The sequence below is a fragment of the Solanum stenotomum genome, chromosome 5 (genome assembly GCF_019186545.1).
Source record: "Solanum stenotomum isolate F172 chromosome 5, ASM1918654v1, whole genome shotgun sequence".
NCBI classification, from domain to species: domain Eukaryota; kingdom Viridiplantae; phylum Streptophyta; class Magnoliopsida; order Solanales; family Solanaceae; genus Solanum; species Solanum stenotomum.
Window position 1 is genome coordinate 6,013,078 of NC_064286.1, and position 22,459 is coordinate 6,035,536.

Consider the following 22,459-nt stretch of genomic DNA (forward strand, 5'->3'; position numbering starts at 1 on the left):
CAGCTATGCTGCCCAAACACATGCTTATCACTCCGTTATTATAAATATTTTGATTGAATCGGTGAAAAAATAAATAATAGTCTTTTTATACGAAAAATCAAAAAACTTACTAATATTCACTGAGCATATGTTTTCCCAATGAGTTGATTCAGTAAGAAATCGAAGGAAAAATCATGTTTTAATAAAATACTTCCAAATTCCAACATGACTTTTTCACATTCCAAGGGAAGCTCGAGTTTTGATTCGAGGTAGGTGATGATTGTTGTGTTTCCATGTATGATATATATATATATATGTGTGTGTGTGTTTGTTTGTTAATTGCGTAGTTAGTAGTGCATACATGTTATATGATTACGAAAACTGAAAAGACAGTATATGAAATGAAATATGTTATCATTTCATCTAAATCCAAGGGAGATACTTCCTTCGGACTACTATGGATTTCTCTTTTTCCTTCTTAGTCCATTATTCCGACTCAGACATTCTAGACTTATGTTTTTTTATTAGTTGGGCTTTCATCCTCCATCCTAGACTGTTAGATGTTTTGATACTATGACTTACAAGTTTTAGGTTACACAATTGTTTTAATTGACTAGTTAAATTTATAGAAGCTCAAACTTATAATTGCTTTAAGACTATTTTATTAGCGTTTTATTCCATGGTTTGGTTTTAAAATGGTTGATGGGTTAGTCTTGGGTTGGTAGCTGGTTCTTCCATTAAAGGGTTAGTGTGGGTGTCACTCACGACAGATCAAGGTCGTGACAAATTTGTTGTTTAACTTTCGAATTCGAACACCGTCACATAAATTAGGACAAATGAGGAAGTTAGGTATGAGGCTATGAGCGCATATATATAAGTTGAGTTAATGGTGTTCCTTATCCTACGTGCTTCAATTATTCATCTCTCTTTATCATCAATACCAAAAATGGATGAACCAATCTTTTCCCCTTCATCATCACCATCAAGCCTTCAACATAGGCTTCAATATATTTTCAAGAATCAAACAAATTATTATTCTGATTGGGCGTATGCTATTTTCTGGCAATCGTCGAATAATAGTCTTTCTTTAACATGGGGTGATGGCCATTTAAACATGAAGACGACGAATAATAAAGACGTCGAATGGTTCTACTTGATGTCTTTAGCTCAGTGTTTTTCTGTTGGTGAAGGAGTTGTTGGAAAATGTTTTAGTAGTGATTCTTTTGTGTGGCTAACAGGGGATCAACAATTTGAGTTTTGTCATTGTGAAAGGGCTAAAGAAGCTCATTATGTTCATGGGATTAATACTTTTGTATATATTCCAATTTCTAGTGGTGTGCTCGAACTGGGCTCGAGCACAGTGATTAAACAGGACTTGAACTTGATTCAACAAGTCAAGTCTCTGTTCTTTGGTTATGAAACAATTGGTCCAATTGATGATTTTGGTCTTTTCAATTGTTTGGAACAATATGGTCAAGAAGCAAAGAAAGGTGAAATAGTAGTAGGTACAACACCACAGGAAAACAAAGTTGGATTTAAGGTGAGTTGCTTCAACTGAATTTATTGCTTTCGCGTTGATATATGTTACATCTATACTACGATATTGTAATATTTACTGGGACAAGTGAGTCGGTTCAAGTGGTTGAACACATCCATCAAAATCAAGAGGATTTGAATCACGCTGAAGAATAAGCAAGAATGTTAAGAAGATACTTTCTTCGTCTCAATTTATATAATGTAATTTGACTGAGCATGAAATTCAGAAAAGATAAACTACTTTTAGTTCATATTTCTTTCATTTAATTGAATGTATGTGCATCATTCTTGCTTTTTTCTAAAAAAATCTCAAGTTAGTGGCCATTTGGGCATTAGAATTGAGGAATTTGAAAAAAAACAAATATTCTTTCTATTTGAATTTGTTTGTCTCAAAAATAATGATTATTTCTTTTTTTAGCAAATTTTTTAAATTTCAACTTTTTACCTAATATGTTGAAGTCAAATGAAATACGTAATATTTATGAAAAAGGTGAAAAGTACTTATTTTGAACTTTAAATGCAGAATTTGCCTGTACAGAGCAAGACTTTGAAGAAAAGGGGGAGAAAAGGGAGAGAGATTTGCGAGACACAAGGAAACCACGTAGAGGCGGAGAGGCAGAGAAGAGAGAAACTTAACTCTCGATTCTACGCGTTGCGCGAGGTGGTTCCAAACGTAACGAAAATGGACAAAGCCACATTGCTATCAGATGCTGTAACATATATTACCCAACTGAAAGCTAAAGTGGATGAATTAGAATCAAAACTTCATAACAATTACTATTATTCAGAGCACAAGAAGAAACACAAAATGGAAAATGATAATGTAGTGGACAACCAAAGCTCTACCACTTCTTGGGATCATGTAAGGCGTGCTTTCTTCTCGTATTGTCAATTATTTCAAAGATTGGTTTTGACTTTTAATAAATCAACAAAAGACATTTTTTAAATTATGTGTTCAGTCAAATTACATCACCTAAATTGAGATGAAATGAGTATTTCTAAAAGGATTGTTTTGATCACTTCTCCAAGAAGGCTTATATTTGTAGAGTTGGAAAAAGAAAAGAATTAATTCAAAATAGTCATCTTAATTATTCCATGAAAAGACATGTTATATATGTTAATTTAAATTTATTAAGTTTTAATAAAACCAAAAATATCTAAATATAAATTTAAATTAAAAATAGAATTTTGAATTTTGTAATTTTAAACATATCACGATATATGCATGTCTCTTTTAATTCTCCATTATTTTTTATCACAACTTCTTCAGTATTCCCTTTTCATATTTACTTTAAAATAGTTTATTTGATCCAGACATCTGTTGGACACTTCTAGATTTACCTTCACTAGATAGGATAATGTCTTTGTGCGCACCACCTTTCTTGAATTCCTTTTTATGAAATTACACTGATATGTTATTGTTGCCAAGATATGCATGTGAGAAAACTATAATAATAAAGCCTCCAAACTATTTTATTTATTTTTTACTTCCATGTGACACAATCCCATTTTAAATGTTACAAAGTATCTCACATTATCTTGTGCAACATTTGGAACAAAAACAACCAGACAATGGTGATTGAAGTGAAGATGGTAGGTCAAGATGCCATGATTAGGGTTCAATCAGAAAATGTGGATTATCCATCAACAAGATTGATGTGTGCTCTTCAAGAAGTTGAACTACATATCTACCATGCCAACATCTCAAGTGTCAATGATCTTATGCTACATTACATACTTGTTAAAGTTCCTCAAGGATTGGAGACTGAAGATGAAGTAAAAAATGCTCTACTTAGAAGCTTAAAGCAAATAACATGTTGATAATTACCTATTGGAGACTGAAGATGAAGTATGATCTTCAGTCTCTTCTTTTCATTTTTAATCTTACCATCAGATCTCTCAATAACAGTATCGTATGCTTTGACATTTTTTTGGATTGAGAATCGACTTCGGAGTTACTCATTTGATAGCTCATGAGTAGGAAAAGAAGTGTAGGGTTTTCGCTTACACGTCTAAGAAAGGGGTGTGATTGGTCGGTTTAGTGTATTATCGATTTGGTTTATCTGATTTTTAAATACATCAAATCAATAAGCTATTTTTATCTATCTTTAATGATTCGATTTCGATTTAACTAACAAGTAAATGCTCATAAAATAAATATATAACTCTCTAACAATTTGGCTCGACAAGACAATAATATAACTTCATAGATGTAATGACCCGGACCCGAAAAGTCATTTTTTTATAATTTTGAATAGTCATTTAACAATAGTTAATTAATTTGCGGGTAATTTATTTATTATTAATAATAATAGGCCAAGTCTGAAATATTAAAATAAGTTACTAGGTTTATTACTTTTAATACATATTATTTTATTTAGTAAAAAGAATAAGAAAGGAGTCTGGCAATAATTAACCTACGGCTTCAACATGGAGGCAGTTGGTGCCGCAAGAAAATTGTTCCGTGCTTGAGGTAAACCTCAAGTTCAACTTTTATTATTTGTAGTAATTCTAGGATAGATAGTATACATTAGTATAATTATATATCTTTGAGAGAAAGTCTAAATTTTAGTTATTGTTGTTGAAAATTTCGGCCAGAAATAATGGTAAGTATATTATATTTAAGAATTATGTAATGGCGATATCATTTAATGAATCTAATGATCTAATGATGGGTTAATCACTTGAGACTAGATTTTTGAATAATATAGGCAAGTTTGTGCATATTGACTCGTTACTGTTATTATTTTATTATTATTATAATTGAATGTGAAACGAGTTGAAAGTTTGATTGTTATAAATTAACTTCTGCCACTTTATGTACGCATGTTTGGAATTGGAAGGGAATGCATCAGTGGCCAATCATTATGTAATGATGGCCACATGATTGTTAAATTAATTATGATAATCAACTAATGGTTTTGGTTTTGAAATTTTAGGTCGTATGCTGTAGTTAAGTTTAGTGGTTATGACATTAATTTTTGGTTTCACAATTTTCTTATAATTATCACATATGATTCAAGCTTTGAAATATTGAGACATGTAATTAAATATTAGGTGCATGATATTTGTGATATTTGGAGAAATTGAAACTTAACCATAGGCTTGAAATTCAGAAAACATGAGAGTTGACATGTTAATTGGCACCAAGATTAAGAACTTGATTATAAATTGAGTGAGTTTTTGGGTCTAGGCTAGACCTATAGTAATCTGAGTGTGGTTAGTTTCGAAATCTTATTGTAATTATTAATGTGAATAGATTGCTTTGAGTTGGAAGTTCAACGAAAGGAAAGACTCAAGTCTTGGAGTGATTGTTCGACTATTTGAGGCAAGTGGATTTCTAAACCCTTGTTAAGTGTGTGGAATTCATGTATTTCCTTGTAATATGTGTTTAGCATAATGAGGCTTGGTGATGGGTTGACTTGTCCACATTGATTAATTCTAATGATGAAAAAGGGATAATAAAAGGCAATGTGATCAATTGTTTGTGTGATGTGTTGAGAATTGTTTGAAAGGCTTGTTGAATCATTGTTGATGTTGTATCCTGATTGTGTTGTTGTGAATTGTGCAATGTTTTGAAAATGGTCATCTCTTCATTATTTGTGTGAACATGTCATTTGCATTGTTCTGAGACATGGTTGTGACAAGTGTTATGTGCATTGAGAAAGAATAAGAAAATAAAGAGGATGTACCATTTCGAGGGACGTATCGCGCGCCGTGATGGATACTATATTTCGAGGGACGTGTCGCGCACCGCGACAGATACTATATTTCGAGGGACGTATCGCGCACCGCGATGGTTACTATTATCGAGGGTCGTATCGCGCACCGCGATGGATGCATGGACAGATATGTCCCCCATGGGTCCCGGACTGAGAGACAGCAGGTATGTATCATTAGGTCAGACATGCATCACTATACTTGACATTGCATTTCATTGCATTGCACTTCTTTATTATTGGTGAACTTGAACTTGTGTGTTGCTGATCTTGCGAGTGCCTTTCTATGAAACTTGTGACTGATGAATATTGGGCTTATTGTTGAAGATATGCAATTGTTAGAGTGTTGTTGTTGAGGATATGAAATTGTTAGAGTGTTGTGTTGAGCTATGTGCTTTGTAAACTGTGAACTGTTATGTTGGGCTGGTACTAAGCAGGCTGTAGTTGTGGAGGTGGTAATTGATAAATATTGAGCTTGTTGTTGAGATTATATGATTGTTAGAATGTCGTTGTTGAGATATGTGCTTGTAAATTGTGAACTGTTAGGTTGGACTGATTTTATACAGATTGTAGTTGTGAACGTTCGGTTGGGGTGTAAGGAGTACTTGTATTCTATCCCCTTAACTCGCATTTAGAGGTTTACTTGCTGAGTACCGTGTGGTTTGGTACTCACCCCTTGCTTCTACAAATTTTTGTAGGTTACGAGCCTGGATTTTTGTGGTACTTGATATTCTCTTCTTTTCCGAGGCCTCTGGGAGATTTGTGAGGTAGTTGGTTGTCTTCTCAACAATCCTTCTTACTCCTGTTTATGATCTTGTTCTACTCTAGAAACAATGTCATATGAGACTTGTATTTTTCTTTTGATTCAATTGTAATACTTTAGAGGCTTGTACACGTGACAACCAGATTTTGGGGGTATATTTGAGTTTATTATAAAATTTTCGCATTTTATTGTAATGGTTGAGTTTTAGGTTGACTTGTCTTGGTGGGTTAAGACGAGTGCCATCACGTCCATTTTTGGGTCGTGACAATAGAATGCTCATGAAATAGAACCAATAGTAATTAACATGAAAAGATCTATAAATGTGCAACACAAATTAAAGAATTTGTTTCTTGTGAACTCAAAATTACTATGAAGTGTGTATTGAGGTTAAAAGACAAAGAAAATAACTACTAAGGTTCTGATATTAATATTTAATATTTATATAGGGAAAAATAGAAAATTACTATAGTCTTAATGATTATTAGTTTACTCAAAATAATATTAGAAAATTAAAATCGAATCAATAATCCGATAATTTTTTTTTAGAAAAGCACTAAAACTTGTTAACTCAATAGCAACATATCATTCAAGAGTATACTCTCTCTTCTTTCTTTTAAATTTGAAATGTTATAAAATAATATAGAATTATTTAAATTTAAAAACCATTTTTCCCTTATTAAGATCTTATACATCTCAAATTAAAATTAGTCAAATTTCAATATAATATGAAATTCTAAATGAAAAAAAGAGAAGAGTTTTTATGAGATACCATATCCTTGTATGGTAAGTTTTTATATGTACTGGCCTGTTAAATTCTGACATACTGAAACCAACCTGTGATGTAAAATTACAGTGACAGTGTCATGCCCTTCCACCCTGGTTCTTGCTTTCTCATGAAACTTAGTTTACTTCTCTGGTGTGTCATTTTATATGAGTTAATTTAATTTGATACAAAATTTAAGAATTTTTTTTTTAAAAAGAAAATTAATCTAAAATACTCAATTCATTCATTTTTAAGTGTCACAGTTTGACTTACATATCTACTAAGAAAATAATTAATGATATAGGTATTTTACTAAACTATTCCTTATTAAATGATGTCTTGAAAAATGATTTGGAAAATAACAATTTAATGCTGAGGAAAAATTTGGAAAAAAAAATTATTGTCTTATCTTGGTATATCAAAAGTGACAAGTAAATATGAAAATCAATTTTAGGAATAAGTGACAAGTAAAAATACACGGAGGGAGTAAGTAATAGATATTTGTGTGACGATAAATCATTTCATTAAAAATGAAATATGCATTTTAAAATTAAATTATTACTTAATATATAAATGTAATTGACTAAAAATAAATCGTATAAATTGAAATAGAATGAGTAATTTATTTATATATAAAACAAGGAACTTGTTTAATTTATACTTTTTTTATTTTAATTTATTTATCTTATTTTAATTTAACTCAAAAGTAAAAAATAATTTTAAATTTAATGAAAAATTAAAATATTTTTTTTAATAAATTTTGAAAAACAAGACAAACAAATTTAATTTTGAACAGTAATAGATTCCTTCTTTGGAAGGAGTTTTGGGGGACCGCCGCATGGCTATTGACATTGGAAGACAACTACCTCACACAATTGTTTTTGGAACCTTTGAGGAGCTCTGTCATCTCCGACTCATCTTTATTTTATTTTTTATTGTTATGTTCCGTCATTTTATCATACCATTTAAGCATTAAATTAAAATATAAGTGAGCAGGTGCTTAGTTGAAGTCTAAATTTGTGACACTATTTTCTATATTTAGAGAGTTAAACATAGAATGGGATCTTCAATCCCTCTTTAAGTCACTCTCTATCCTCCATTAACTACTATTTACACTCTCGACTTCACTTTCATTATTTTATTATTATTTCTATTATTTTCATATAAGGACATTAATTAAATTTCTAATATACGTAATTCTTTTTAAATGTATATAATATTTTTAAAATATTATTATTTAATATGAACTACTTTCATCCCGAATTAATAATATTTTGATTTTTTTTCAATTTTCCTACTTAAATATAGTTTTGTTAATTTTCACTATAAAGAATGCGCAAAATTAAATGGTCTATAATTGTTCAAACTATTCATGATTCACATTCCTAAGAGAAGAAATATTTTGCGATGAAACAAGAATCGTGCCGAAAAGATATTGAATGTGCATTCAGAGTTTAGCAATCATATTTTTTGCAATTATTGCAATTAAAAAAGAAGAAAGAATGGATTTATATTTTATATTATGAAATAAGAAAATAAGAATGAAATAGAAATAATAATAATATAATATTGAGGAGACGGAAGGTAATTCTTTTTTAGAAAGTAAACAGATGATTGGATTAGAGTTGGTTATCTGAAAAAATAGAGAACTTTATATTTGCGTATTATAATATTGTACTAGCCGTATTATTCTCATTCTTGCTTTTGATATCTATCATCGTCTGTTGTTTATTATGTTTCGATTATCACACTATTTTATTATTTTGTTGCTTTTGTTCCTTTTTTATATGATTTGCACTCCTTTCCTTGTTAGTTGCATGTTTTCTCCACTGTTTTTTTTAACATGGATTTGCGACCCTTGAATTGACGAAAAACACTCTCTACCTCCACGAGGTAATAATAAAATCTGCATACACTCTATCCTCTTTAAACTCCACCTGTGACATTTCACTAAATATGTTGTTGTTATTGTAAAATAATATAACTTTAAGCTTTTACTTATTTAACACCATAAAGTTCCAACAATTTTTCATCAAACAAGATGGGTTTGTGTGGTCTATTTCTGAAAGTGTCTATTCTATTAAAACTACAAAACATCTATAGCTGGATTGAATCTTTCACGATGGAAATGCACTCTTTTCTTAACTCTCTAATATTTCACTGGTGGGGGATGGGCGAATGTCCAAAGAACACGTAGCCGGAGGTGGTACGTGTTAATTTAGCCATTTTGCCAAAATCATCTTCGTGACTTTGTCCTTTGCAAGAGCAAGATTGGTGGTCCTATATATATATAAGATTCATTTAATTTGAACTAATTGGACAAAAACTTCAATTCATTTCAACTAACATTTGGCTCTATATTTATGCCTTATAAGCAAATTAAACGTGTCATAATAAATGACATTGTCTATGTTAAATATAACTCTTCTCCTCATTTGTATGACATCAAAATGATTTCATTTACTCATTTACTATCGAAATTTCTGATATTTTATTCACATATTTCTTATAAAAAAAAATCATATATCCGAAAAATAATATGTTAAAAAGATTACAAAATCAATTTTTTATGTAACACGTCTGTATGACATACTTGGGTGTTAAAGGGATAAGGGTCTGAAAAATACCCCAACTCTGGTCGAATTTGTTGTTGCGATACTAAACTTTCATGAGGACCTATTACCTCCCTAGACTATTTAATACCATATTTTTTACCCCCTGAACTATTTAATAGTGTATTTTAAAGGTATATATGTGCCCACATGGACACATTACTATTTATAATTTTGCATTTTTTTATGTTCACGTGGACAAATATATATGTTTAAAATACGATATTAAATAGTCAAGGGAGGTAATAGGTCCTCATGAAAGTTTAGTATCGCAACAACAAATTCTACCAAAGTTAAGATATTTTTTAGACCTTTATTCGTATTTTTTACAGCAATTATTATTGGCTGGATCCATTCTAAACATGAGGTACAATAGTGTAACGATTCAAAACACAAACTTGATTAATAAAGATCTATATGAAGATTTTAATATACTTTTTAAGTCTAAATAATGAAAAGAGCCGCCACACATTTTAGCTGTTGGATTTCATATTAGTTTATTATTTATATTTTACTGCTAGATATTGTCTTGGTTTTTAAAATAATATAATAAAAAAGTGGTTGATGACTCAAAGATAAAGATGATTAATCTTATTTTAAGATGTCTATTTTTCAAATATAGAATTGTACGAACGTTTAAAAGTAGATAAAAAAGATAATAGATATTATGTCTCACAAAAATTACACTAAACACCAAATAATTAATGATATAGGTATTCTACTAAACAATTTCTTATTAAATGATGTCTTGAAAAATGAATTGAAAAATAAGAATTTAATGCTGAGGAAAAATATGAAAAAAAATAATTATTGTCTTTTCTTTGTATGTCAAAAGTGACAGATAAAAATGAAAATCTATTTTAGGAATAAGTGACAAGTAGAAATACACGGAGGAAGTAAGTGATAGATATTTGTGTGACGATAAATCATTTCATTGAGAGTAAAATATGCATTTTAAAATTAAATTGTTACTTAATATAAAAATGTGTCATTCTTTTTTAAATTGACTAAATAAAATAAATCGTATACATTGGAACAAAATGAGTAATTTATTTAAATAAAAAAAGAAACTTGTTTAATTTATACTCTTTTTATTTTAATTTAACACAAAAGTAAAATATAATTTAAATTTTATGATTTTAAATTTAGCAAAAAATTAAAATTATAAATTTATTGAAAATAATAATAAAAAAATAGTTTTTTAATAAATTTAAAAAATAAGACAAACAAATTTAAGTTTGAGGGTAATAGATTCCTTCTTTGGAAGGAGTTTTGGGGGAGCGCCAAATGGCTATTGACATTGGAAGACAACTACCTCACATAATTGTTTTTGGAAAGTTGAGGAGCTCTGACATCTCAACTCATCTCTATTTTACCTTTTATTGTTATGTTTCGTCATTTTATCAAACAATTTAAGCATTAATTAAGTTAAAACATAAGTGAGTAGGCCGCTTAGTTGAAGTTTATTTCCGCGACACTATTTTCTATATTTAGACAGTAAAAAACAGAATAGTCTCCAACTCCTCTTTAAGTCATTGTTTATCCTCCATTAACTATTATTCACACTCTCTATTTCACTTTTCATTACTTATTATTATTTTTATTATTTTCTAATTAATATATTTATTTTCATATAAGATCATTAATTAAATATACGTAATTCTTTTCAAAAGTATATAATATTTTTAAAATGTATTATTTAATATAAACTACTTTCGTTCCGAATTAATAATATTTTAATTTTTTTAAAATTTTACTTTACTTTAATATAATATTAGTAATTTTCACTATAAAAAATGCACAAAATTAAATGGTCTATAATTGTTCAAACTATTCGAGATCCACATTTCTAAAAGAAGAAATATTTCGCGATGAAACAAGAATCTTGCCGAAAAGATATTGAACGTGCAATCGGAGTTTTACAATCACGTTTTGCAATTATTGCAGGATCGTCACATTTTTTTGAGAAAGAAAGTGCTACATGATATAATGACTACATGTATTATATTGCACAACATTATAATCAAGGATGAACGTGATCTTAATGCACCAATTCAAGATGTCGTACAGGATCCAACTATAACTACAAAATGGTAGTAGATGAAAATCTCCGATTTGAACAATTTTTGGCTAAACATAGAAAAATTAAGGACAAAACTGCTCATTTTGAATTCGGTACTACATTAATAGAGCATTTATGGGAGAAACGTAATAATCTTGAAAGTTGAGTGTTTATGTAATGTCTATGTAATTGTATTTCATTAATGATTTTACTTTTATTTGAATTCTCTGTTAATTTGTATATTATATAGTATTTGCTTGCAATTTGTGTTATTTAGAAATTTAGTATAAAATACAATTTTATATTAAAATAAATCATTTGAAAAAATAAAAAATTTATATCACATGAAAATTATATAAAATGATTATTTGAAAAAGAAAGAATGGAATAATATTTTATATCATGAAATATGAAAATAAGAATGAAATAGAAATAATAATATAATATTGATAAGACAGAATGAGATTTTTTTTTTTTGGCCTAATCCATCGGTAGCCCCTTAAAATTGACACAAAATTTCACTTAGACACATTAACTGGACAATGTTCATATTAGACATCTTATGTAGGGAATCGATGTCATTTTGACACTTTTTGCTTACATGACTTTGTGAGTGTAATACACTAAGTGACTGCGCGTGAGAACCTATTTAGTTAAGTTTTTCATATTTTTTTTCTTCTTCTTTACAATTTTCAGCCACCATTTTTTAAACTTAAACATCCAAGATGGAGAACAAAATTAGTTACCGAAAACTGATGAAAAATGATGGAAATTGTTTTAGAAATTTAGAAATAAACCTATTTCAAAATTTACTTAGTAAATTAATTCATGATTCTGAAATAATTTAATATTTACATAGGAGCTAAATTTAATTTTTTTGTGAATCTGGTGATTAAGATAAAAACAGAAAGAAAATAACATTTGAGTGGGCGTGTTTCCTAGATATTTTTGCAAGTACTTGGAGAAGAAACATTTCTGCAAATGGATAGGTACGGGGAGGGGGGGGGGGGGATATTTCTGCAAATGGACTGGGGTGTCTGGAGAAGAAGATTGTGGGGGTGGGGTGGGTCCTGGGTGAATTTATTGGCTTAATTTTAAAAAAAAATTATGGAAAAAAGGACATAAAATCCCCCTTGAACTTGGCACAAAAACTTACTTTAGTACTTAAACTATACGGGTGTTTATATACCCCTTTAACATCTTTAAAGTGATTAAAATACCCCCTAAGGGATGATGTGGCAGAGAGAGTGAGTGCACTTTCCTGAAAGTGCGTGAAAAAAGAGAAAAAAAAAAGCTGAATTTTTAAAGCCCTACACATGACCTTATTTTATTGGCCAATATATAACAAATTATTTAAATATTTTTTTTTTATATATATATATTAAATCTTTAAAATATGTAAATTTTCTTATTAAGAGGTAAATGAAATTAGTGGGCCCCCTTTTTATTTTCTTTAATTTTTTTTATTTTTATTTTGTTGTCTAATACACATTTTTCTCCATTAAAACATCTCTTCCTCCATCTTCTTCCCCACATCTATCCACTATTTTCATTTCACTAATCTTTTAATAATTCGTAAAATTTAATAGCAATGTCATTTTATTGACGTCGATTTCACTCTATTATTAGTATCGATTTGACAAATGTAAACTTTCTTAAATTTTGAGTGACCCATTTTGATTTCTAGATCATTCAAACATTTCTCATAAATATTATATTTTTTTGGATCAACTTTCTTATGCAATCTTCATTTCTTATTTGAGTTGTCAAGAAAAAATTGGCTTTCAAAAAAATCCATTCTCCAAGAGGGTAAATTTGTTGGGAGGGTTCGAAGAAGATAATGTGAATTTCTTCTTTAAAGTGACTTAAAAAATTGTTGAATAGCAAAGAAGAAGAAAAGAAAATATTGAAGGTTGGAATAATGGTGAACAACAAGGAATAAGAAAGAGAGGGGGTGGGGGTGGGGGTGAGCATGGGGGTGGGGGTTATGCATTTATAAATTAATCAATTGATATAATTAATTTTAAAAAGTGTTTAAGAAAAAATAGTGAATAAGTAAAAAAGAAATAAAGATTAATGACATGGTTCCTACATGGTTATGATGTGGCGCTTACGTGGCTATGATGTGGCGGGTGAGAGTGGTGTTATAGTCTCAGGGTGGAAAAAAAAATCACTTCAAAGATCTTAAGGGGGGGATTTAAACGCCCATATAGTTTAAGTACTAAAGTAAGTTATCCGACCAAGTTCAGGGGTTTTTTTATGTATTTTCTCAAAAATTATTTGGGCAAAAATCCCTATGTCATTGATTGCTTTTTATTTTTATTCAAAATTTATTGTTTAAGAATTGTTTTTGACACAAATGACAAATGTCATCGCTTAATTAGTCACTTTACACGTTATTCGCGAGTGTAACACACACACCTTATATATTTTTGTCGATTGAAAAAAAAGTGTCAAAATGACACAACGGTATCCTACATGAGGTGTCTAAGATGAACATCGTCTAGTTAAGGTGTCTAATTGAAACTTCATGCCAACTTTAAGGGGCCATCGATGGATTAAGCCTTTTTTTAGAAAGTAAATAGATGATTGGATTGGAGTTGGTTATCTGAAAAAATAGAAAACTTTATATTTTCTTATTATAATATTGTACTAGCCGTATTATTCTCATTATTGCTTTTGATATATCTATCATCGTATGCTGTTTATTTTGTTTCGATTATCACACTATTTTATTATTTTATTGTTTTTGTTCCTTTTTGGTATGTTTTGTACTCCTTCCCTTGTTAGTTGCATGTTTTCTCCACTGTTTTTTTTTTACATGAATTTGTGACACTTGTACTGAGGAAAAACACTTTCTACCTTCACGAGGTAATGATAAAATTTGTATACACTCTACCTTCTTCAAATTCCACTTGTAAATTTTACTAAATATATTGTTATAAAATAATATAACTTTAAGCTTTTACTTATTTAACACCACAAAGTTCCAACAATTTTTTTATCAAACAAGATTGGGTTCGTTTGGTCTATTTTTGAAAGTGTCTATTCTATTAAACTACAAAACATCTATAGCTGGATTGAATATTTCGAAAGTGACTCTCTTCATAACTCGCCAATCTAAGAGGCTAGTTTGCTTTCACTAGTGGGGGACAGGTGAATATCCAAATAACACGTAGCCGGAGGAGGTATGGGTTAATTAATTAATCCATTTTGCCAAAATCATCTTTGTGACTTTGTCTTTTGCAAGAGAAAGATTGGTTGTCCTATATATATATATTAGTTTCACGGCACGTGCGTTGCACATGTGTATCATATCATATGTTATATGATGTTGTAAAATGGAATTAACATTACTAAATTGAAGCTTTTTAGTAAATGATTATAATTGAAAGAACATAAAAAAAAAAAAGTGATTTTAAATCATTATTACAGATTATCATAGAGTTACTTGTCTTTTTAAATCAAAATGGCCAAATATCATTAATTGGTACATTTGAAAATACATTCTAAGTTTAAATATAAGAAGAAAGTGACATTTCTTTAGCAGTATTATGTTTTGCTTCACTCAATTTTGTAAACAAATTTAACCAACATAATAGAAAAAAAATATCAATATAAAAAAAGTCACCAATAGTCTTTCCTTTTAAGGTTATGACCACATGGATACCATTTAAGTACAATTTTTCTTTTAAATATTCATGCTTGAAATTTAGTATGTGCATAACCATTACCATAAATATTTCCAAATTTTATCTTTATACGTAATATATATTTTTTAGAAAGTAGTTTTACTCAAATAATATTTGAGTAAGGGTATCGTAGAGCGGTAATTTTACGAAAAAAGGGTACCTCTATGGTGAATGTCAACACTATTATAAGTAGAATGTTATAGAGATAAAACAAATATAACATCAAAAATTAGTTCTAAAGAAAATTAGGTTGTTAAAGGGAAATGTTGTTATATATATTTCAGGAGCATAATTTAATGTTAATATATGAACAACATCACCTATAACGAAAAAAATATTTCATTTCTTTAAGTTTCTACCTTATCTTTATGGAATTGTAGTCTTCTCATTTTTCCTGCTGCATACATATCATATAGTTGTTGTCTAATGAAAGTATCTAGTATCTAGTATCTAGTATATTATAGAATCTGTATCGTAACATAAAACATTAAAAATTTTCAATTAAAAAAATTGATAGATGAATAAAATTTAATGTATTATTTATAGAATCTTTAATTTGATTTAAGATCACTTTATAACCAATAACTATTTTCTTATCTAATTTTATATAGCTAACAAGGAGTGTATCTTGTGACATAATATTTTCTTAGTTTAAAATAAACACAAAATAACAGAAAATTCTTCATGCAATATAACTCTAGTGTTCCATTTGATTGAAATCTCTTGTCACCAAACACTTTATTTCTCTGTTCATTTTTACTTACATATCTATTAAAAAAATATTTTTTTATCATGACTATATAATCATATTATAAGTAACAGTGAAAATATATTTTTTGAAATAGTGGACTTACAATCAAAACTGATAACTCAATGGGTGAAATGGTAAGATGAAGAATGATGATGACTTGTCTACTTTGTTGTTTTCCTGTGGGCTACGGTTGTCATTATATTATGAATGATTTTTGAGCATGTGAGAATTGTTGAGTTGCCAAAACAAATAAAGCTTCCTCAATTGAGTATCAACACAAAGAAACTTGACGTCCTCCCTTTCATCTCAAGTTTCTCTCTTTATTTATGCATCTACATCACAAGAAAAATTGTTAACAAAAACAAATGAATTTAGATTACATCATGCAAACTTCATATATTGGAACATTACATACTAATGTATATATTAAGAAAAAAAAGTAATTATTATATCATCAAAATAATTTTCCTCAAGTACTCAAGGTTATGAAATATATCCTCTTAGGGTAGAACAACTTACTTCATCAGAATAGTGGTACCTCATATTCCGCTAAACTTCGAACTCACTCAATGACAATAAATCACAAAAAGAAAAAATTAAAATGTAAGAAGAAGAAGAGTAGAAGATTAAAAAAAATGTGGTTGAATAATAAGAGGAAGCCCCTCTATTTATAGTCAACAAAGGGTAATATGAACAAATATTTTTTTGTGTCTTATCTAAAAAGTCATGATATTTCCAAGAAGTCACAACCCTTTGAAAAAGTCACAACACTTTCAAAAAGCCACAACTCATCGAAAAATCGCAACCTTTGAAAAAAGTCACAACTTATCAGAAAAGTCACAACGCATCGAAAAAGTCACAACTTAAGTTGGGGATTATCTGAAAAGTCATGACATTTCCAAGAAGTCACAACCCTTTGGAAAAGTCACAACTTATTGAAAATGTCACAACACTTTGGAAAAGCCACAACTCATCGAAAAATCGCAACCTTTAAAAAAAGTCACAACTTATTAGAAAAGTCACAACTCATCGAAAAATTCACAACCTAAGTTAAGGATATTATAGTAATTTAACAAATGTGGTTGAATAATGAGAGGAAACCCCTCTATTTATAGTCAACGAAGGGTAATATGAACAAATATAATGTGTCTTATCTGAAAAGTCATGACATTTCCAAGAAGTCACAACCCTTTGGAAAAATCACAACTTTTTGAAAAAGTCACAACACTTTCGAAAAGCCACAATTCATTGAATAATCGCAACCTTTGAAAAAGGTCACAACTTATCAGAAAAGGCACAACTCATCGAAAAAGTCACAATCTAAGTTGGGGATTATCTGAAAAGTCATGACATTTCCAAGAAGTCACAACCCTTTGGAAAAGTCACAACTTATTGAAAATGTCATAACACTTATGGAAAAGCCACAACTCATCGAAAAATCGCAAACTTTGAAAAAAGTCACAACTTATCAGAAAAGTCACAACTCATCGAAAAATTCACAACCAAAGTTAGGGATATTATAGTAATTTAACATTCAAGTTAGGAGTTCATGCTTTTAAGGTAATATATATATATATTCATTTAATTTGAACTAATTGGACAAAAACTTCAATTCATTTCAACAACATTTGGCTCTATATATATGGCTTCTAAGCAAATAACACGTTTCATAATAAATGGCACTGTCAAGGTTAAAAACACTTCTAAGGGTGTGTTTGGTATGAAGGAAAATATTTTTTAATATTTTCATGTTTCGTTGGCTTAAATGTTTGGAAAATGTTTTCTAAATCAACTCATTTCTCAAATTTAAGGAAAATGACTTCCTTTCCAAAATTAAGAAAACATTTTTCAAAACTCTACTTCATCCTTTAACTTTTTTTTCTTACCCTACCCATACCCCGTACCCGACCCTCCCCATTCAAAAAAAAATAATTAAATTTTTTGACATTTTCTTATTTTTTAAAGTTCAAATATACTTTTATCCCTACCACCAAACCAGACCCTCTCCCCCCCCCCCCACCCTCAAACCAAAAAAAATAAATTAAAAAATATTTTTGAAAAATATTTCAGATTTTAAGATTTTTTTTATCTCACCCAACCCCTACTCCCTACCTCCCCCTCTCCAAAAAATTACTTTTAAAAAATATTTCAATTTTTTTTCATTTTCACGCCCCTACCCCACCCCGCCCCCAACAAGGCCACCCCCTACCCCACCACTCCCGTCAACTTTTTTTTTCAAAAAAAATATATTTGGGAAATATTCGAATTTAAAAAAAAATCATTTTTACGCCACTCCTACCCCTACCCCCGCCACCTCCATTCCATTCCATTCCCGTCAAATTTTTTTGAAAAAATTATTTTTGGAAAATATTTCAATAAAAAAATTTCATTTTTACGCCATCCCTACCACCATCCCCCCGCCACCCCCCACCCAGGTCATTCCAGTCCAAAAACAATTTTATGATAAAATTGTTTTTGGGAAATATTTTAAATTTTTTTTAAAATATCATTTTTTACACCAATCCCCCCTCCCCCGCACCACTCCCACCCAGGCCACCCCCAAATTAAAAAAAAATTGTTTTTGTAAAAAAAATTCCTGGGTCAAAAATCTAGGTTAGGTCCTGGATCGAATCTCAAGGTCGGATTTTGGAACGGTCATCGGGGTCTTGTCCTAATTTTGGTGTCGGCGTCGGGTCCTAGATCAATTATCGGGGTTGATTTTTCAATTAGAAATTATTTTCCTAAAGAGTATTTTTTAGTCTCAAGCCAAAAATAAAAGATATTTTCTGAAAAATATTTTTCATTCACCGACTAAACATTAAAAAATATTTTCTAGAAAGTATTTTCTATTCACTAGTCACTAATCAAACATGAGAAAATAAGTTAGAAATCCATTTGTTTCCCAAGAAAATATTTTCTAGAAAAATATTTTTCGTGAAAAACACACTCAAAATGTCTAATACATTTTTGGCACAACAATATTAATTCCACTAGATAAATAAATAAGGAAAGAGAAAAGGCAATGAATATTTTGTTCTAAAAAATGTATATGGATACCAAGTGTCCTCTTTATTTCCCTCAAAAATGAAGTGACCAAATTGATCACTAGAATATAATCTTACCATGTGTGGGAAATTGTACCATAATTCCTGTCACGATTTATCTACTCATATTGTATGGGTCAAAATCTGGTTTTAACGTTTAAGACAATATAATAATTGCAACTTACATATAATGCTAATTATGATGGACGGATATCATGCAAGACGTTATCTAAGATTAGAATATAAATATATCTCTTCTCCTCATTTGTATGACATCAAAATGATTTCATTTACTCATTTACTATATTTGAATAGAGAAATGATCGAACCTATCAAAATTTCTAATATTTTATTCACATATTTTTTGTGTTTTATTTTTTTATCACTTTGAAAAACAATCATATATCCAAAAAATAATATGTTAAAAAGATTATAAAATCAATGGAAAAGGCCTAAAATACCCTTGAAGTATTGGAAATGGTACAAAACTATCCTCCATTCACCTATTGGCTCCAAAATACCCTTGTCATCCACCTTTTGGTCCAAAATTGACCACATATTTAACGGTTCTAAATTTAAACTATTTACATAATTTTTAAAATACATGACGCTCAACTATGGTTATAATTTAATTTATTGATATAATTTATAAACCCACCCATTACACATCCAATAATAATCAAACCTGACACAATTAATAAATCTGCCCCAAATCCACCTATTAAACAAAATATGAACCCTTCCTTTCTAACGTTGTCTCCCTCTCAATCAATTTCTCCTACATTTAACAAAACCATCCATTGATTTCCAAGATTCAGACAGATTGCAAAATTGCCTAGTCAATTTTCTACTTTTTTGGTTGGATTTTAATCGAATTGAAAATCCCAAGAACCAATCTTGAGTTTTTGAAAAATTGATTCATGATGAAAGTGTGATAGAAAAATTTCTCCTAGAATTATAAGATTAGTGTTTTGCTTCTTTCTCAGTTAACTGGTCTATATTACTATCTCTAGCTCTTGTTTGGAAGTCAATGAGGTTGTTTGTTTGTTAATGTTGAATGAATGGTCTTTGTAATTCAGTTGTTGATTATAACTAGTTAACTGGTCTTGTTTGGAAGCCAATGGGGTTGTTTGTTTGTTAATGTTAAATGAATGGTTTATTAAAACACTAATCTTATAAACCTGGGAGAAATTGATTGAGAAGAAGACAATGTTGGAAAGGAAGGGTTCAAAGTTTTGTTTAATAGGTGGATTTGGGGCGGGTTTATAATTGGGTCGGGTTTGGAACGAGTTTAATTAGTAATGGGTGAGTTTATAAATTATGTTAATAAATTAAACTATAATCAATAGTTAAGTGCCATGTATTTAAAAAAATATTTAAATACTTTAAATTTAAAACCGTTAAATAAGTGGTTAATTTTAGACCCAAATGTGGATGATGATGTGAGACCAAAAATATATATTTTAATTAGTATTTGCCTCATATTTATTATTTATATCTGTCCCTTTTTAGCATTAATTTTATGAATTGTGCTAAATAGTGTAATTTATTTGTAGGAGTAAATTAGTGTAAAGGTAAAAAAGTTTGAAGCTAAAACGAATTAAAGATAGAAAGTTGAAGAAGGAAATCAAGCCGGCAACTTAATGAATTAAACTTTATAAAATAATATATATTTTGCTCGAAGTAGAATTGGAATTGAAATTGGAAATTTCCACGTGGCATCATATGAAGAATGAAGAAGGGCAGGAAACTCGGCAGAACACTGTTTACGCGAACAGGAAATCTTATTACACTTAGTTTTTGGACTCAATTATTTTATTTAGGGTTTTCTACATTTATAAATAGTCCATAAAAATAATTATTATGGAAAGAGGATATCAATTAGGAGGGCATCAAAGTATAAAGTTGACAATATTTTAGAGTTCTTTTCTTCTTCTTTCTTTTCTTAGAGATTAGTGGCTAAACGCCCTTGTTCTAGGGTTGTAGCTACGAATCAAATGTTGAATATTTAAGGTTTATGAATTAATTCTTGGTTGTCATTATAAGTTACTTTTATATTCTTATTTTAGTATTTCTTGACTAGCCATCTAGGATAAATATATTGTCTAATCTTAAAATTGAGAAAGGAGGGGTTAGATAGATCAGAGAATATAAAGAGCTCGATCGATCCATTTAGTTGAGGTGATTTGTGTTCAGGAGTGATGCCCGGACGAACAACTTGTTTGGTTACCAAGCATGATGAAATATAAATGCTCGCCAGTAAGTGTTAGTTCGAAGCTGATATGAGATGTTAGTTCGAAGTTGATATGAAGTTTTGATGATTTAACAAACTTATTGATTTAACAAGGAACCAGATCCTTGTTACTGGGACTGCTGACAGGGAAGTGAATGAATACACTCAGTGTGAGGAATATTTGTGTGTAATCATCTAAAAGGGGGAAAATGTTATATTCTAGGTGTTTTGATGATCCTCACAAATGCAGGGACCTGGTCCCCAGTAGAGTTCTCTCTATCATCTCCATCAGATGCATAATGGGGAACGAACTGTGGTTGTTACCGGTGCACTAACAAAGGGGGAATTTGTTATGTATTTGAATGAATATTTGTTCCCTCACGTGAGGAGTTATGCAGGTTGTTTGTCATCATCAAAAAGGGGGAAAATGATAAGTGCTAATGCTCCTAGATATTTTGATGATCTCTTCACAAGTGCAGGGACCTGGTCCTCTGCAGAGTATGAATACTCGTCCAGCTGTCAAAATGTTGTACAACTGTAAAAGCTGCCTGCGTCAGAAAAGCTGATACGTCAGAAAAGCTGCTACGGCAGGTGCACAACTTTTCTAACAGCAGGCCTTCAGCCAATGAGATTGGCTCAAGGAGTTTGTGTTCACTTTCAATATATTATCTCTTTCCAACAAACACAAACTCAAGATTTGGCAAACTAAATTTGGATTTTCTCTCAAAATTCATAAGCTTGAAAAGAAGGTCATCTTCAAGGAAGAACATTGCTCAACTCAACAAAGGGATCTGATAGAGTGAAGAAGAGTCTTTGTTTTACTTAGAGCTTTGTGTCTCATGTTGATGTGAGGCTAAAAATACATATTTTTAATCATTATTTCCTCACATTTATTATTTATATTTGTCCTTTTTGAGCATTAATTTGATGGATTATGCTAAATTGGGTATTTTATTTGTAGGATTAAATTGGTGGAAAATTGGAGAAGTTTGAAGCTTAAACGAATTAAAGATGGAAGGTTCAAGAAGGAAATCAAGCAGACAGCTTAATGGATTAAATTTAATAAAATAATATATTTATACATATGAGGCCAATGTGAACGAATTGCCAATTCAAATTGAATTTGGCTCGCTGCTGCCACGTGTCTATAGCTAACCGTCCCTCTGCCGCCAACAATTTGAAGAAATCCAGCGAGCAATTGGAAACCCAATTTAATTGGGTTTTGTTTTCCTAATTTGTCTTGAACTTAATTATTTTATTTAGGGTTTCTTTGTCTATAAATAGGGCATGAAAAATTATTCTTGA

At 29.9% G+C, this 22,459-nt stretch overlaps 1 protein-coding gene across 2 annotated transcripts; it reads left to right on the plus strand.

The window, feature by feature from the left end:
• Positions 1-916: 916 nt before the first annotated feature.
• LOC125865134 (transcription factor MYC2-like) lies at positions 917-3,577 on the plus strand. 2 transcript variants are annotated; one of them, XM_049545312.1, is made up of 3 exons: positions 917-1,519; positions 2,039-2,377; positions 3,085-3,577. In XM_049545312.1, the coding sequence occupies exons 1-3, from the start codon at positions 926-928 to the stop codon at positions 3,334-3,336; spliced, it is 1,185 nt and encodes a 394-aa protein (XP_049401269.1). In that variant the 5' UTR covers positions 917-925; the 3' UTR covers positions 3,337-3,577. The 2 variants fall into 2 exon arrangements, with proteins under 2 accessions (XP_049401269.1, XP_049401270.1); XM_049545313.1 differs by having other exon boundaries at positions 2,054-2,377.
• The last annotated feature ends 18,882 nt before the right edge of the window (positions 3,578-22,459 follow it).

What these genes read in the sequence shown, in the direction of transcription:
- LOC125865134 (XM_049545312.1), top strand. Translation starts at nt 926, where the DNA reads ATGGATGAACCAATCTTTTCCCCTTCATCATCACCATCAAGCCTTCAA. An exon ending in AAAACAAAGTTGGATTTAAG is followed by an intron (nt 1,520 to 2,038) that starts GTGAGTTGCTTC and finishes CTTTAAATGCAG; the next exon opens with AATTTGCCTGTACAGAGCAA. An exon ending in CTACCACTTCTTGGGATCAT is followed by an intron (nt 2,378 to 3,084) that starts GTAAGGCGTGCT and finishes AAAAACAACCAG; the next exon opens with ACAATGGTGATTGAAGTGAA.